Source organism: Trichomycterus rosablanca, chromosome 27, assembly GCF_030014385.1.
Source record: "Trichomycterus rosablanca isolate fTriRos1 chromosome 27, fTriRos1.hap1, whole genome shotgun sequence".
NCBI classification, from domain to species: Eukaryota; Metazoa; Chordata; class Actinopteri; order Siluriformes; family Trichomycteridae; genus Trichomycterus; species Trichomycterus rosablanca.
The window spans coordinates 9,037,031-9,055,091 of NC_086014.1; the positions used below are offsets into that span (position 1 = coordinate 9,037,031).

At 43.8% G+C, this 18,061-nt stretch overlaps 1 protein-coding gene across 1 annotated transcript; it reads left to right on the plus strand.

The window, feature by feature from the left end:
- The first annotated feature begins 3,158 nt into the window (after positions 1-3,158).
- On the plus strand, positions 3,159-12,103 carry LOC134304366 (ras-related protein M-Ras-like). Its single transcript, XM_062989973.1, has 5 exons — positions 3,159-3,351; positions 7,341-7,494; positions 9,498-9,597; positions 10,853-10,932; positions 11,931-12,103. The coding sequence occupies exons 1-5, from the start codon at positions 3,159-3,161 to the stop codon at positions 12,025-12,027; spliced, it is 624 nt and encodes a 207-aa protein (XP_062846043.1). The 3' UTR covers positions 12,028-12,103.
- The last annotated feature ends 5,958 nt before the right edge of the window (positions 12,104-18,061 follow it).

Sequence of the window (18,061 nt, forward strand, 5' to 3'; positions counted from 1 at the left end):
TGGTGGACTATTCTCAGTCCAGCAGTGACGGTGAGGTGTTTAAAAACTCCAGCAGCGCTGCTGTGTCTGATCCACTCATACCAGCACAACACACACTAACACACCACCACCATGTCAGTGTCACTGCAGTGCTGAGAATGATCCACCACCCAAATAATACCTGCTCTGTAGTGGTCCTGTGGGGGTCCTGACCATTAAAGAACAGCATGAAAGGGGGTAACAAAGCATGCAGAGAAACAGATGGACTACAGTCAGTAATTGTAGAACTACAAATTGCTTCTATATGGTAAGTGGAGCTGATAAAATGGACAGTGAGTGTAGAAACAAGGAAGTGGTTTTAATGTTATGGCTGATCAGTATATATATATATATATATGCTAACCCCCGCTTGACTGAGGAGAGCAAACTGACACATGTCCCCTGCGACACGTGAGAAGTGTCCGACTGCATCTTTTCACCTGCATGAGACGAGTTAATATGCGGATCAGCCTTGTGCACGGAGAGCCACTCCCTGATCAGCATTATTCCTCGACTCTGTGCAGACCCCATCAATCAGCCAGCGGAGGTCGTAATTGCATCAGTTATGAGGAGTCCCAATCCGGCTCCCTCCCTAAATGAACAACAGCCAAACGTTGTTCATATAGGCGCCCAGCCGGGTGGCAGGACTGAGATTCGATAGCGTATTTTACCGCTGCGCCACCTGAGCGGCCATGTCATTTAAAAAGAAGACTTGATTGACACAATCTGTAATTTGTAGCCTCTTGTGCTGCATTACATTACATGGCAGTGGTGGGGCTTGAACCAGTGACCTTCTGATTACTAGTCCTTAATCACTAGGCTATGGCTTGCCATTTACAGCACCACATGAACCCACTACGTGCAGGTGAAAGGAAGCGGCCGGCTACTGCACGTGTTGGAAGGGGGCGTGTGTTAGTTGGCCCTCCTTGGTCAGGCGTGACCTTCGACACGTGTGCAGTAGCCGGCCGCTTCTTTTCACCTGCACGTAGTGGGTTCATATAGGCTACGGCTATCCCTTTACAGCACCAGATCTCTATATGAACCCACTACGCACAGGTAAAAAGAAGCGGCCGGCTACTGCACACGTGTCAAAGGGGGCCAACTAACACACGCCCCCTTTCCAACACGCGTGCAGTAGCCGGGCGCTTCTTTTCACCTGCGCATGGTGGGTTCATATGGTGCCGTAAAGGGAAAGTCGTAGCTTATATGAACCCACTACGCGCAGGTGAAAGGAAGCGGCCGGCTACCGCACACGTATCAAACTAACACACGCCCCATTCCGACACGCGTGCAGTAGCCGGGTGCTTATTTTCACCTGCGCATAGTGGGTTCATATAGAGATCTCTATTGCACACAGAGAGTCACTCACTGATCCCCATTATCCCCTGTCTCACTGTGCAGCGCCATCATACAACCAGCAGAGGTCGTAATTTCACCTGTTATAATGAATCCCTTCTATTCTTTCTTTTCCTCAGACTAGCCAATCATTGTCCATGTTGGCAGCACTCGTGGGGTAACGTGCGTTACCACCGCGCCACCCGAGCACCCCCAGACTATTTTTTCAAAGCCTGAGCCAATTACTAACTGAATAGCGTAACTATTACATGATACACCTTGTTAGATGCACAATATAACAGTCACAGTAGGTATTCTAATGAGAATTTAGAGGGCCAGCCTTGTCTGGGAAGAGTGGCTGTAGTTTTTGCCATTTTTATGACTGGTTTCAGTCTGATAAATGAGCGCAGCTAGGCAGGATTCGACTATGGGTGAGGTCACTCCACTTCCCCAAAGCAAATCTAGTTATAGGTAACCTGATCAATTTCAGCGCTATCAGTCACATTATATGATGTCATTCAAGCCCATGACTGAATGTGAAAATGTATTTGGCAACTGCTTACTGTTAAACACATTGATATGACATATAGAATAGAAGAATGCCTTTATTTGTCATATATACACCGATCAGCCATAACATTAAAACCACCTCCTTGTTTCTACACTCACTGTCCATTTTATCAGCTCCACTTACCATATAGAAGCACTTTGTAGTTCTACAATTACTGACTGTAGTCCATCTGTTTCTCTGCATGCTTTGTTACCCCCCTTTCACCCTGTTCTTCAATGGTCAGGACTCTCCCAGGACCACCACAGAGCAGGTATTATTTAGGTGGTGGATCATTCTCAGCACTGCAGTGACACTGACATGGTGGTGGTGTGTGGATGGTATGAGTGGATCAGACACAGCAGCACTGCTGGAGTTTTTAAATACCCTGTCCACTCAATGTCCACTCTATTAGACACTCCTACCTAGTTGGTCCACCTTGTAGATGTAAAGTCAGAGACGATCGCTCATCTATTGCTGCCGTTTGACTTGGTCATCTTCGAGACCTTCATCAGTGGCCACAGGACGCTGCCCACGGGGCGCTGTTGGCTGGATGTTTTCGATTGGTGGACTATTCTCAGTCCAGCGGGGACTCCACTCCAGCACAACACACACTAACACACCACCACCATGTCAGTGTCACTGCGGTGCTGAGAATGACCCACCACCCAAATAATACCTGCTCTGTAGTGGTCCTGTGGTGGTCCTGACCGTTGAAGAACAGCATGAAAGGGGGCTAACAAGGCATGCAGAGAAACACATGGACTACAGTCAGTAATTGTAAAACTGCAAAGTTCTGTTGGCCGCCCATGATCCTGTCGCCTGTTCACCACTGTCCCTTTCTTGGACCACTTTTGATAGATACTGACCACTGCACACCGGGAACACCCCACAAGAGCTGCAGTTTTGGAGATGCTCTGACCCAGTCGTCTAGCCATCACAATTTGGCCCTCGTCAAACTCGCTCGAATAATGTTGTGTGGTTATAATGTTATGCCTGGTCAGTATACTTTTGCCCATATATCAAATTTATTAAAGAACTAACTTGATTCCAGCACAGGTAAGACCAGCAGTTATTTGTTAAATCTGAACCATTATAAGTTGGGCAGTGGTCGCTCTGCGGTTAAGGTACTGGACTAGCGATCAGAAGGTCGCTGGTTCAATCCCTACTACAGCCAAGTTGCCTCTTAACCCTTAATCGCTCAAATTGTATTCTTAGCATCGGTGTTCGTCTGTGTGCGACAGGTGTAGCAGTCTCCATGGCGACGAGCGTCGTTCCGGGAGACAACCTACCCACTTATAAGCTGGTGGTGGTGGGCGACGGCGGTGTGGGCAAGAGCGCCCTCACCATCCAGTTCTTTCAGAAGATCTTCGTGCCCGACTACGATCCCACCATCGAGGACTCGTACCTCAAGCATACCGAGATCGACAGCCAGTGGGCTATTCTCGATGGTAAACCGCTTTATCAAGTGTGTATTTGTCTTGTGTGTGTGTGTGTACGTGTACACGTGTGTGTATTTTAGTTATCTGGGCTTAGAACCTGCAATAAGAGCGCACTGACAAGTGCACCTCGCAATAGCTAGGCTGTTTCAGCCATCACCAGACATAAGCCAGACATGTCCAGGCAGACGCCCGGCTGGCTGATAGCACTGCTAAGATTCGAACCCTGGGTCTCAGCAGTAATCCCCAGTGTACTTTACTCCTGTTCCACCCGAGTGTTGATAGGTTTTGATGTATGCACAGTTTATATATATATATAAAGCAGTGCTGGAATAAAAATGGGCCTTCCCCAATGCATTTTACCCCCTTGTTCTCCCCATTTTAGTGTAGCCAATCTGCTACTGGGGACCAAGGCGGCATCCAAATAGGGTGTGTATTTCAGACATCCCAAGTTGCAAAAACTCATTTCAGGGAGGTACCCCCAGACCTCGACCCCGACCCCCCCAAGCCCCCCCCCAAAAAAAGCTAAAAAACCTCTCGCACACACCAAAGGATATGGGTGATAACAGAACTTTTAGGAGCTGCTAACTGTTCGCGTTACAAACACATTAATGGGTACTACATAGTGCACTAGACAGTGTTAAAGATAATAGATATATGTTCCCTACATAGTGCACTAGACAGTGTTAAAGATAATAGATTTATGTTCCCTACATAGTGCACTAGATAGTGTACTAGATAATAGACTTATGTTTCTTACATAATGCCTTAGGTAGCGTATTAGTTAACAAATTTAGGTTCCCTACATAGTGCACTAAATTGTATATCAGATAACGGATTTATGTTCCCTACATAGTGCACTAGATATTATTTTAGATATGAATGTATGTTCTCTACGTAGTGCACTAGATAGTGAATTAGACAATTGGTTTATGTTCCCTACACAGTGCACTAGATTGTATATCAGATCACGGAAATATGTTCCCTACATAGTGCACTAGATAGTATTTTAGATATGAATGTATGTTCCCTACGTAGTGCACTAGATAGTGAATTAGACAATTGGTTTATGTTCCCTACACAGTGCACTAAATTGTATATCAGATAACGGATTTATGTTCCCTACATAGTGCACTAGGTAGTATTTTAGATATGAATTTAAATGTTCCCTACGTAGTGCACTAGATAGTGAATTAGACAATTGGTTTATGTTCCCTACACAGTGCACTAGATTGTATATCAGATCACGGAAATATGTTCCCTACATAGTGCACTAGGTAGTATTTTAGATATGAATTTAAATGTTCCCTACGTAGTGCACTAGATAGTGAATTAGACAATTGGTTTATGTTCCCTACACAGTGCACTAGATTGTATATCAGATCACGGAAATACTGTATGTTCCCTACATAGTGCACTAGATAGTATTTTAGATATGAATGTATGTTCCCTACATAGTGCACTAGATAGTGAATTAGACAATTGGTTTATGTTCCCTACACAGTGCACTAGATTGTATATCAGATCACGGAAATATGTTCCCTACATAGTGCACTAGGTAGTATTTTAGATATGAATTTAAATGTTCCCTACGTAGTGCACTAGATAGTGAATTAGACAATTGGTTTATGTTCCCTACACAGTGCACTAGATTGTATATCAGATCACGGAAATACTGTATGTTCCCTACATAGTGCACTAGATAGTATTTTAGATATGAATGTATGTTCCCTACATAGTGCACTAGATAGTGAATTAGACAATTGGTTTATGTTCCCTACACAGTGCACTATATTGTATATCAGATCACGGAAATATGTTCCCTACATAGTGCACTAGGTAGTATTTTAGATATGAATTTAAATGTTCCCTACGTAGTGCACTAGATAGTGAATTAGACAATTGGTTTATGTTCCCTACACAGTGCACTAGATTGTATATCAGATCACGGAAATACTGTATGTTCCCTACATAGTGCACTAGATAGTATTTTAGATATGAATGTATGTTCCCTACATAGTGCACTAGATAGTGAATTAGACAATTGGTTTATGTTCCCTACACAGTGCACTATATTGTATATCAGATCACGGAAATATGTTCCCTACATAGTGCACTAGGTAGTATTTTAGATATGAATTTAAATGTTCCCTACGTAGTGCACTAGATAGTGAATTAGACAATTGGTTTATGTTCCCTACACAGTGCACTAGATTGTATATCAGATCACGGAAATATGTTCCCTACATAGTGCACTAGGTAGTATTTTAGATATGAATTTAAATGTTCCCTACGTAGTGCACTAGATAGTGAATTAGACAATTGGTTTATGTTCCCTACACAGTGCACTAGATTGTATATCAGATCACGGAAATACTGTATGTTCCCTACATAGTGCACTAGATAGTATTTTAGATATGAATGTATGTTCCCTACATAGTGCACTAGATAGTGAATTAGACAATTGGTTTATGTTCCCTACACAGTGCACTAGATTGTATATCAGATCACGGAAATATGTTCCCTACATAGTGCACTAGGTAGTATTTTAGATATGAATTTAAATGTTCCCTACGTAGTGCACTAGATAGTGAATTAGACAATTGGTTTATGTTCCCTACACAGTGCACTAGATTGTATATCAGATCACGGAAATACTGTATGTTCCCTACATAGTGCACTAGATAGTATTTTAGATATGAATGTATGTTCCCTACATAGTGCACTAGATAGTGAATTAGACAATTGGTTTATGTTCCCTACACAGTGCACTATATTGTATATCAGATCACGGAAATATGTTCCCTACATAGTGCACTAGGTAGTATTTTAGATATGAATTTAAATGTTCCCTACGTAGTGCACTAGATAGTGAATTAGACAATTGGTTTATGTTCCCTACACAGTGCACTAGATTGTATATCAGATCACGGAAATACTGTATGTTCCCTACATAGTGCACTAGATAGTATTTTAGATATGAATGTATGTTCCCTACATAGTGCACTAGATAGTGAATTAGACAATTGGTTTATGTTCCCTACACAGTGCACTATATTGTATATCAGATCACGGAAATATGTTCCCTACATAGTGCACTAGGTAGTATTTTAGATATGAATTTAAATGTTCCCTACGTAGTGCACTAGATAGTGAATTAGACAATTGGTTTATGTTCCCTACACAGTGCACTTAATTGTACATCAGATAACGGATTTATGTTCCCTACATAGTGCACTAGGTAGTATTTTAGATATGAATTTAAATGTTCCCTACGTAGTGCACTAGATAGTGAATTAGACAATTGGTTTATGTTCCCTACACAGTGCACTAGATTGTATATCAGATCACGGAAATATGGTCCCTACATAGTGCACTAGATAGTGTATTAGATAACGCATTCATGTTCACTACATAGTGCACTAGAAAGTATAACTAGATGATGATTTGTGTTCCTTACATAGTGCACTAGATAGTGTATTACATAATTAATTATGTTCCCTACATAGTGCACTCAATTGTATATCAGATAACGGATTTATGTGTGTCCACCTATCCCTTTGGTGGATTTGGGCGTGAGGTCGGGTACGAAGAGCCACGACCTGACCTCTGCACCCTGGGCAACCAAGGTCCTTACACCATGTTAATAACCCCACCCCTTAGTAGACTGGGTGGAGTCTGCTGCAGGCATTAGCCAATTGTGCCTGCTAGAGGGCGCCCAGCCGACCGGTAACAGAGCCAACATTCGAACCCGGGAGCTCAGAATCTCGGCACTGGTGTGCTAGCGGATTTTCATTTTTTAACTGTGATCTCTGTTAGCAAGAAGTCTGGCTGAGACACCTGAACGTCAATAGAGGTGTCCATATACTTTTGACCTAACAAATGTATGTGATGTTTGGATTAAACTGTAAGTGTGCTCCTTCTGTGTATTATCTTTATCTATAAAGCTAAGCGTACTCTAAGCATAACGTGTGTGTGTGTGTGTGTGTTTGTGTGGTCAGTGCTGGACACGGCGGGTCAGGAGGAGTTCAGCGCCATGAGAGAGCAGTACATGAGGACCGGAGACGGTTTCCTCATTGTGTTTTCGGTAACGGACAAGGCCAGCTTCGAGCACGTGGACCGATTCCATCAGCTCATACTGAGAGTCAAAGACAGGTAATGGCAAGTGTTTAAATAGCAACCATGTTTAAACGCCCCCCTCCGACACGTGTGCAGTACCGACTGCATCTTTTCACCCGCACGAGGCGAGTTCATATGCGGATCGGCTTCGTGTACGGAGAGCCGCACCCTGATCAACGCATTATTCCTCGACTCTACGCAGGCGCCATCAATCAGCCAGCAGAGGTCTATTCAACTCTAAATCGTAAAGCCCACTGATGACACCCCGACTCAGATACAGCACTGGGATTCGAACCCACGCCCACCTGCCACGCCCATTTTTCAGCCCCCATTCACTTCTATTCATTTTTTGAAAGTTTGAGATATCGGCGCCGTTCCAACTCTAAATCGTAAAGCCCACTGATGACACCCCGACTCGGATACAGCATGGGGATTCGAACCCACGCCCACCTGCCACGCCCGTTTTTCAGCCCCATTCACTTCTATAAATTTTTTGAAAATTTAAGATATCAACGCCGTTCCAACTCTAAATCATAAAGCCCGCTGATGACACCCCGACTCAGATACAGCATGGGGATTCGAACCCACGCCCACCTGCCACGCCCATTTTTCAGCCCCCATTCACTTCTATTCATTTTTTGAAAGTTTGAGATATCGACGCCGTTCCAACTCTATATCGTGAAGCTCACTGATGACACCCCGACTCAGATACAGCATGGGGATTCGAACCCATGTCCAACTGCCATGCCTGTTTTTTTAGCCCCATTCACTTCAATTCATTTTTTGAAAGTTTGAGATATCAGCCCCATTCCAACTTAAAATCGTAAAGCCCACTGATGTAACCCCGACTCAGATACAGCATTGGGATTCGAACCCACGCCCACCTGCCACGCCCGTTTTTCAGCCCCATTCACTTCTATTCATTTTTTGAAAATTTAAGATATCAACGCCGTTCCAACTCTAAATCATAAAGCCCGCTGATGACACCCCGACTCAGATACAGCATGGGGATTCGAACCCATGTCCAACTGCCACGCCTGTTTTTCAGCCCCATTCACTTCTATTCCTTTTTTGAAAGTTTGAGATATCAGCCCCATTCCAACTTCAAATCGTAAAGCCCACTGATGACACCCCGACTCAGATACAGCATGGGGATTCGAACCCATGTCCAACTGCCACGCCCGTGTTTTTAGCTCCATTCACTTCAATTCATTTTTTGAAAGTTTGCGATATCAGCGCCGTTCCAACTCTAAATCGTAAAGCCCACTGATGACACCCCGACTCAGATACAGCATGGGGATTCGAACCCATGTACACCTGCCACGCCCGTTTTTCAGCCCCATTTACTTCTATTCATTTTTTGAAAGTTTGAGATATCAGCGCCGTTCCAACTCTAAATCGTAAAGCCCACTGATGACACCCCGACTCGGATACAGCATGGGGATTCGAACCCATGTCCACCTGCCATGCCCTTTTTTCAGCCCCATTCACTTCCATTCATTTTTTGACAGTTTGAGATTTCAACGCCGTTCCAACTTTATATCGTACAGCTCATTAATAACACCCTGACTTGGATAAAGCATTGGGATACGCGCACCTGCTCACGCGCTGCACCGCAATCACACTCGCATTTTCTCCGGAAACGCAATCTTTAGTTGTTCATGTAGCCGCCCAGCCCTGCCGGATGGCGGAGCTGTGATTCGAAACGATCGATCACCACCATACCACCATACCGCCCCCCTTTCCCCAGGACACAGCCGATCATGTCTCTGTGTAGACGCCTGGCTGGCCGCACCGCTGAGATTCGAACCCGGATCCCAGCAGTGGTGGACTGGCATAATATAGCATCCGTCTGAGAGCCTCCAGTTATCACTATGATTAATTGATTGCTTACCTATGAGGTCAAATACTTTTGGTACACAGGGTCATTTGATTTGGACTAGTAATCAAAAGGTCGCCGGTTCAAACCCCATCACTGCCAGGTTGCCCTTATATGCTTCACATGTTGATTGTTCCTGTTTATGTACTTGTGTGTTTAGGGAGGCGTTCCCCATGGTCCTCATCGCTAATAAAGTAGACCTGGTGCATCTGCGCAAAATCACAAGTGAACAGGGGAAGGAGATGGCGATGAAGCACAGCGTAGGTGCCTCTTTGATATTCGAAATGTACAACCCCAAATCAGAAAAAGTTGGGACATAATGGAAACATCCATTCCTGCATTTCAGGCCTGCAACACATTCCATAAAAAGTTGGGACAGTAAAGCATTTACCACTTTGTAATGTTGCTTTTATTTTGTCCCATTCTTCCTGCAAACATGTCTTAAGATGTGCAACAGTACGGGGTCGTCGTTGTTTAAAAATTCTGCAGGCAGGCTGGTCCAGTACCCATACCCTCTTCTTTCACATCCATGCCTTTGTAATGTGTGCAGCATGTGGACGTCCCTGGAAAAGACGACGTCTTGAAGGCAGCACATGTTGCTCTAAGATCTCAATGTACTTTTCTGCATTATTGCTGCCATCACAGAAGTGGAAATGACCTTTGCCAAGGGCACTGACACATCCCCATACCATGACACACCCTGGCTTTTGGACTTGTTCCTGGAATGCTGATTCAGCTGACCACAATACACGTTTCCACTGTGTGATGGTCCATCCTAGATGCCTCCGAGCCCAGAGAAGTCGACGCCGCTTCTGGACATGGTTAACATAAGGCTTCTTTTCTGCACAGTAAAGTATTAAGTGGCATTTGTGCATGTAACTCTGTATTGTAGTGCTTGACAAAAGTTTGGCAAAGTAATCCCTCACCCACGTGGTTATATCAGTTATTGTTGAGTGGCGGTTCTTGATGCAGCGCCGTCTGAGGGATCGAAGATCACAGGCGTTCAGCTTAAGCCTTTATTTTATTTGCTTCTTCCGTACTGTCCCAACTTTTTCTGATTTGGGGTTGTATTTTTTTTTTTGCTTAACGCAACTGTAATTGCTGTTTATTGGTCATTTGTAGGTGTTCCTGACTTTAAATTTACTGTTGGTTGCTTAGCTTTACACATATACAAGTAACAAACCTGAACTTCTTAAGGACATCAATTGCTTTCATTACATTTGAATTTAAAAATACCTGTCTTACTTGGTTGTTTCAAACCATACACATCACACACATCAGTAAAACCTTCCCAACTGTCACTAATGCAAATCTCAAGGATCTGTCGCAGTATGTGGCATGAGGGGATTGGGGTTTGTAAACGGTCTTCATGCTTACTTTGCCTCGTCACTGCACATATCCAGTTTTTATTAAAACCCCCGTCTGCTTTGTTGCGTAACGTTTTTGTCTTTAAATTATTTTGGCTTCATTTGATGTTTTATTTTATGTTAATTGAGCGTTTCTTTTCCCTTATAGATTGCGTATATTGAAACAAGTGCCAAGGATCCACCTATGAATGTTGATAAAGCATTTCATGAACTTGTCAGAGTGATTCGGTGAGTCAATTAACTTCGATCATGTGATTCAGTGTCAGATATTAGCAAGAATTCAAATATATATGTATTTCTATTTATTCTATTTATTTGCAATTCCGTTTATAATAAACTGTACATATACCAGGCATAACATTATGACCAGTTAGTGGGCCAAATTAGTGGGCCAAATTGTGATGGCTAGACGACTGGGTCAGAGCATCTCCAAAACCGCAGCTCTTGTGGGGTGTTCCCGGTCTGCAGTGGTCAGTATCTATCAAAAATGGTCCAAGGAAGGAACAGTGGTGAACCGGCGACAGGGTCATGCGCGGTCAAGGCTCATTGATGCACTGTAGCTCTACTGTAGCTCAAACTGCTCAAGAAGTTAGAATAGAAAGGTGTCAGAATACACAGTGCATCACAGTCTGTCGCGTATGGGGCTACATAGTCGCAGACCAGTCAGGGTGCCCATGCTGACCCCTGTCCACCCCCGAAAGCGCCAACAGTGGGCACGTGAGCATCTTACCTTACATGAGTTAAAGGATCTGCTGCTAACATCTTGGTGCCAGATACCACAGCACACCTTCAGGGGTCTAGTTGAGTCCATGCCTCGACTGGGCAGGGCTGTTTTGACACAACATTAGGAAGGTGGTCATAATGTTATGCCTGATCGGTGTACTCATTGCACGGCAAAGGATGTAGGTTATTATTTTGGGTATGATACATACACAACCTGCAGAGTGGGTGCTGACCTGCAACATGGGTCCTGAAGGTAAGCAGTTTGGCATGTGCTCCCTATGTCCGATGTAGGCTTTTTCTAGGTAACTTCGAACCTACAGAGGTTTAATCGACCACTTTAAATTGCCCCCGTTTGTAAGCAAGTGTGTATTGCCCTGTGAATGGTTGGCACCCTGTCCGTACTGGCAACCCCCTGTTAACGCCCATGGTTTTGGAATTGCACATATGACAGTATATCTCTCCATAATCTCTCCTCCTTCTGCTTTTACGTTTACCCCCTACAGCCAGCAGGTTCCAGAGAGGGCTCAGAGGAAGAAGAAAACCAAATGGCGGGCAGACAGGCCGTCCGCGCCAGCCAGGCTTCACTGTGTCCTATTTTGACTCTCTGCTTGAGCAGGTCAACCAGGCGATGATGGCTCGCACTGTTAAAACACAAATGTACTCAATTCTGTGTAATACTAGCATATACGGCATGTACGTACATCAGGTCTCACCTGCAGCCAGTTCAAGTGGTCCGGAAATTCAGTGTTATTAAGGTTTGGTGTATGAAATATGGATATGGGGGTGTAACGATACACAATAATGAGTTTTATTTATTTAATTGCTTGTTTATTTATTGTCCTCCTTGTTTCTACACTCACTGTCCATTTAATCAGCTCACTTACCATATAGGAGCACTTTGTAGTTCTACAATTACTGACTGTAGTCCATGTGTTTCTCTGCATGCTTTGTTAGCCCCCGTTCATGCTGTTTCTTCAATGGTCAGGACCCCCACAGGACCACCTATTTAGGTGGTGGATCAAACTCACTGTCCACTCCGTTACACACTCGTTCATCTATTGCTGCTGTTTGAGTCGGTCATCTTCAATCTAGACCTTCATCAGTGGTCACAGGACTCTGTTGGCTGGATATTTTGGATTGGTGGATTGACTGATATTCTCAGTCCAGTAGTGACAGTGATGTGTTTACAAACTTCAGATCCACTCATACAAGCACAACACACACTAACACACCACCACCATGTCAGTGGTGCTAAGAACTGCAGTGCTAAGAATGACCCACCACCCAAATAATACCTGCTCTGTAGTGGTCCTGTGGGGGTCCTGACCATTGAAGAACAGCATAAAAGGGGGTGAACAAAGCATGCAGAGAAACAGATGGACTACAGTCAGTAATTGTAGAACTACAAATTGCGTCTATATGGTAAGTGGAGCTGATAAAATGGACAGTGAGTGTAGAAACAAGGAGGTGGTTTTAATGTTCAGCCATACATTAACACAGAAAAGCAATGCTGTTAGGTTTAATATTATATTATATAATGTGGTTCAAAAATGATGCAAAGTACCAAATCATTTTGCACAAGAAGTGTATCATTACACCCCTATTAAAAAATCGCTCAGATTTAGCGTTGTTCGCTATATTGTACTAGTTATCGGACACTTGGAAGACTGTCCAGGAAACAAGCGCTGTGTTCTCTCTCAGAGAACAACTCGACACCCAAAACGAGGCCTTGTTTTTGTATGTTTGTACCTCACATCCGTCGCGTAATTGTAACGTAATCCTTTAACAGCACAAGGATTTATGTAAAGGATTTGATGCATGAATATACACCCATCAGGCATAACATTATAACCACCTTCCTAATATTGTGTTGGTCCTTCTTTTGCTGCCAAAACAGCCCTGACCCATCGAGGCACGGACTCCACTAGACTCCTGAAGGTGTGCTGTGGTATCTGGCACCAAGGTGTCAGCAGCAGATCCTTTAACTCCCGTAAGTTGTGATGCGGCGCCTCCATGGATCGGACTTGTTCGTCCAGCACATCCCACAGATGCAGGTGTACACGGTCTGCAACGATGCTTAGGTAGGTGGTACGTGTCAAAGTAACATCCACATGGATGGCAGGACACATGGTCTTCCAGCAGAACATTGCCTTCTTCCCATAGTGCATCCTGGTGCCATGTGTTCCCCAGGTAAGCGACGCACACGCACCCGGCCATCCACGTGATGTAAAAGAAAACGTCATTCATCAGACCAGGCCACCTTCTTCCATCGCTCCGTGGTCCAGTTCCGATGCTCACGTGCCCATCGTTGGCGCTTTCGGCGGTGGACACCCTGACTGGTCTGCGGCTTTCTATCAGAACCAGCATTAACTTCTTCAGCAATTTGAGCTACAGTAGCTCGTCTGTTGGATCGGAGCACACGGGCCAGCCTTCGCTCCCCACGTGCATCAATGAGCCTTGGCCGCCCATGACCCTGTCGCCGGTTTACCACTGTTCTTTCCTTGGACCACTTTTGATTGATACTGACCACTGCAGACCGGGAACACCCCACAAGAGCTGCAGTTTTGGAGATGCTCTGACCCAGTCGTCTAGCCATCACAATTCGGCCCTCGTCAAACTCATTCAAATCCTTACGCTCGTCCATTTTTCCTGCTTCTAACACATCAACTCTGAGGATAAAATGTTCACCTGCTGCCTAATATATCCCCCCACTAACAGGTGCCGTGATGAAGAGATAATCAGTGTTATTCACTTCACCTGTCAGTGGTCATAATGTTATGCCTAGTCGGTGTATTTTAGTTAATTTCACTTCAGACCAACGTCAATAATTTTTGCTAGTGGTCATAGATGTGTAAACATTGTTTATGGTGGAAATCTCATCAGTTTTAAGTGTTTTTTTACAGCCTTTTTACACCACCTAGAGGGGAAAAGCAAAATTTAACAGTTTAACAAGGAAAAAGGTGTTTAACGTCAGTCATTGTTTACCGCAAGCAGCCATTTACCACATAAAACATGGAGAATCGTTAGCTTAGCACGTTGGGGTTTATTTTATAAACAGTATACACGACCTCAAATCATAAAAAGTTGGGACAGTATGAAAAATGCAAATAATTAATGCATTTACTTAGACTTGTGTTTTATTGCAGACAGTATGAACTTCCATTCCTGCATTTCGGGCCCGCAACACATTCCAAAAAAAGTTGGGACAGTAAAGCATTTACCACTTTGTAATGAAGTCATTCCTATTCAATGTAAGAAACACTGCTTTTTTATTTGCATTTTCCATACTGTCCCAACTTTTCTTCATTTGTGGTTGTACGATGTTTGTAATTGTGGCTAATGACATTTACGTATTTTTAATAGTGTCCAAAATATTAATTTTATTTAAGGCGGCACGGTGGCTCGGTGGTAGCACTGTCGCAAGAAGGCCCTGGGTTTGATTCCCAGGTGGAGCGAACTAGGTCTTTTGTATGTGGAGTTTGCATGTTCTCCCTGTGTCCCTCTGGTTTCCTCCCACAGTCCGAAGACATGCAGTCTGATTTTGCTATTTCATACATTCTATACCAGTAAAACGCCCCTAAGTAAATAGATGCATGCCTGTTTTTGGCCTGTTTGGCCTATTATATATATACTTCGTATATATATATATATATATATATATATATATATATATATATATAGGTCGTAGTGCATCTGTTACCAGGAGTCCCTATCTGGCTTAGTTCCACCCCTATATGAACAACAGGCCAATCATTGTTTATGTGGCCACTCAGAGCTGAGATTCGATACGATGTACTTAAAATCACAGCTGTGGTGCGCTAGCATGTGTTTTTACCGCTGTGCCACCTGAACGGTTTGCTATTTGAATAACTTGACAAAATCCCTCAGGTGTACTGTATACTTGCTGTGTGCTAAAACAATGTATGTGCACCATCTTTGCACAAACTACACTGATCAGCCATAATATTAAAACCACCTTCTTGTTTCTACACTCACAGTCTATTTTATCAGCTCCACTTACCATATAGAAGCACTTTGTAGTTCTACAATTATTGACTGTAGTCAATCTGTTTCTCTACATACCTTTTTAACCTGCTTTCAGTCTGTTCTTCAATGGTCAGGACCCCCACAGGACCACCACAGAGCAGGTATTATTTAGGTGGTGGATGATTCTCAGCACTGCAGTGACACTGACATGGTGGTGGTGTGTTAGTGTGTGTTGTGCTGGTTTGAGTTGATCAGACACAGCAGCACTGCTGGAGTTTTTAAATACTGTGTCCACTCACTGTCCACTCTATTAGACACTCCTACCTAGTTGGTCCACCTTGAAGGATCGTGTCAGGATCTGCACACTTTGCTATTCATGTAGAGCCAAATCAGTATATAATTACAGTACGATGGCCATCTTTTGTAAAGTTTACTGTTTGTGATGTTTACAGCTGTTCTTGAATGTTGTACGAGACACATACTTTTAATAATACTGTACAATTAAAGTGAAACGTTTATCTATATCTGTAACACACATGTACACCGATCAGCCATAACATTAAAACCACTCACTGTCCATTTTATCAGCTCCACTTACCATATAGAAGCACTTTGTACTTCTACAATTACTGACTGTAGTCTATTTATTTCTCTACATACTTTTTTTAGCCTGCTTTCACCCTGTTCTTCAATGGTCAGGACCCCCACAGAGCAGGTATTATTCAGGTGGTGGATCATTCTCAGCACTGCACTGACACTGACATGGTGGTGGTGTGTTAGTGTGTGTTGTGCTGGTATGAGTGGAGTTTTTAAATACCGTGTCCACTCACTGTCCACTCTATTAGACACTCCTACCTACTTGGTTGGTCCACCTTGTAGATGTAAAGTCAGAGACGATCGCTCATCTACTGCTGCTGTTTGAGTCGGTCATCCTGTAGACCTTCATCAGTGGTCACAGGACGCTGCCCATGGGGCGCTGTTGGCTGGATATTTTTGGTTGGTGGACTTTTCTCAGTCCAGCAGTGACAGTGAGATGTCTTATCCACTCATACCAGCACCATGTCAGTGTCACCGCAGTGCTGAGAATGACCCACCACCCAAATAATACCTGCTCTGTAGTGGTCCTGTGGGAGTCCTGACCATTGAAGAACAGCATGAAAGGGGGCTAACAAAGCATGCAGAGAAACAGATGGGCTACTGTCAGTAATTGTAGAACTACAAAGTGCTTCTATATGGGAAGTGGAGCTGCTAACATGGAGAGTGTGTATGGCTGATCGGTGTATGTCTTATATAAGAGTATATAAGACAGAAATATTGAGTAAGAAATATATATAACTTTAAAAGTGCTAGCAGTTTGCTACCTTTTTGTTTGTTTTACTAATTTATTATTATTAATGATTCTTGATCTTTCATGTGTGTGATTTGCACCTATCAAAATGGAAATAAAGGGAATTTTGCAAAGGAATTGTACGAATTTATAATTTTAAGAATAAATAAGCCTTGTGAGAAGTCACCTGTTTTATGTAGTAATATAGCAGTGTTTATTTTATAGTGATGTAAATGTGCCTTGGTAAATGGACATGATCTGGCTGGAAGTATTTGGAAATCTGAACATGAGCTTGCTGGACATCCCATTTCAAAAGTCTCCGCTCTAATTCATCCCAAAGGTGTTCTATCGGGTTGAGGTCAGGACTCTGTGCAGGACAGTCAAGTTCTATCACACCAGACTGGCTCATCCACGTCTTTATGGAGCTTGCTTTGTGCACTGGTGCGCAGTCATGTTGGAACAGGAAGGGGCCATCCCCAAACTGTTCCCACAAAGTTGGGAGCATGAAATTGTCCAAAATCTCTTGGTATGCTGAAGCATTAAGAGTTCCTTTCACTGGAACTAAGGGGCCGAGCCCAACTCCTGAAGAACAACCCCACACCATAATCTCCCCTGTACCAAACTTTACACTCGGCACAATGCAGTCAGACAAGTACCGTTCTCCTAGCAACCGCCAAACCCAGACTCGTCCATCGGATCGCCAGACAGAGAAGCGAGATTCGTCACTCCAGAGAACACATCTTTACTGCTCTAGAGTCCAGTGGCGGCGTGCTTTACACCACTGCATCCGACGCTTTGCATTGCGCTTGGTGATGTGAGGCTTGGATGCAGCTGCTCGGCCATGGAAACCCATTCCATGAAGCTCTCTACGCACTGTTCTTGAGCTAATCTGAAGGCCACATGAAGTTTGGAGGTCAGTAGTGATTGACTCTGCAGAAAGTTGGCGACCTCTGCACACTATGCGCATCAGCATCCGCCGACCCCGCTCTGTCATTTTACGTGGCCGACCACTGTCGTTCCCAATCGCTTCCACTTTGTTATAATACCACTGACAGTCGACTGTGGGATATTTAGTAGCGAGGAAATTTCACGACTGGACTTGTTGCGCAGGTGGCATCATATCACAGTACCACGCTGGAATTCACTGAGCTCCTGAGAGCGACCCATTCTTTCACAAATGTTTGTAGAAGCAGTCTGCATGCCTAGGTGCTCGGTTTTATACACCTGTGGCCATGGAAGTGATTGGAACCTGAATTCAATGATTCGGATGGGTGAGTGAATACTTTTGGCAATATAGTGTATATAGTGTATGTAAAAGCA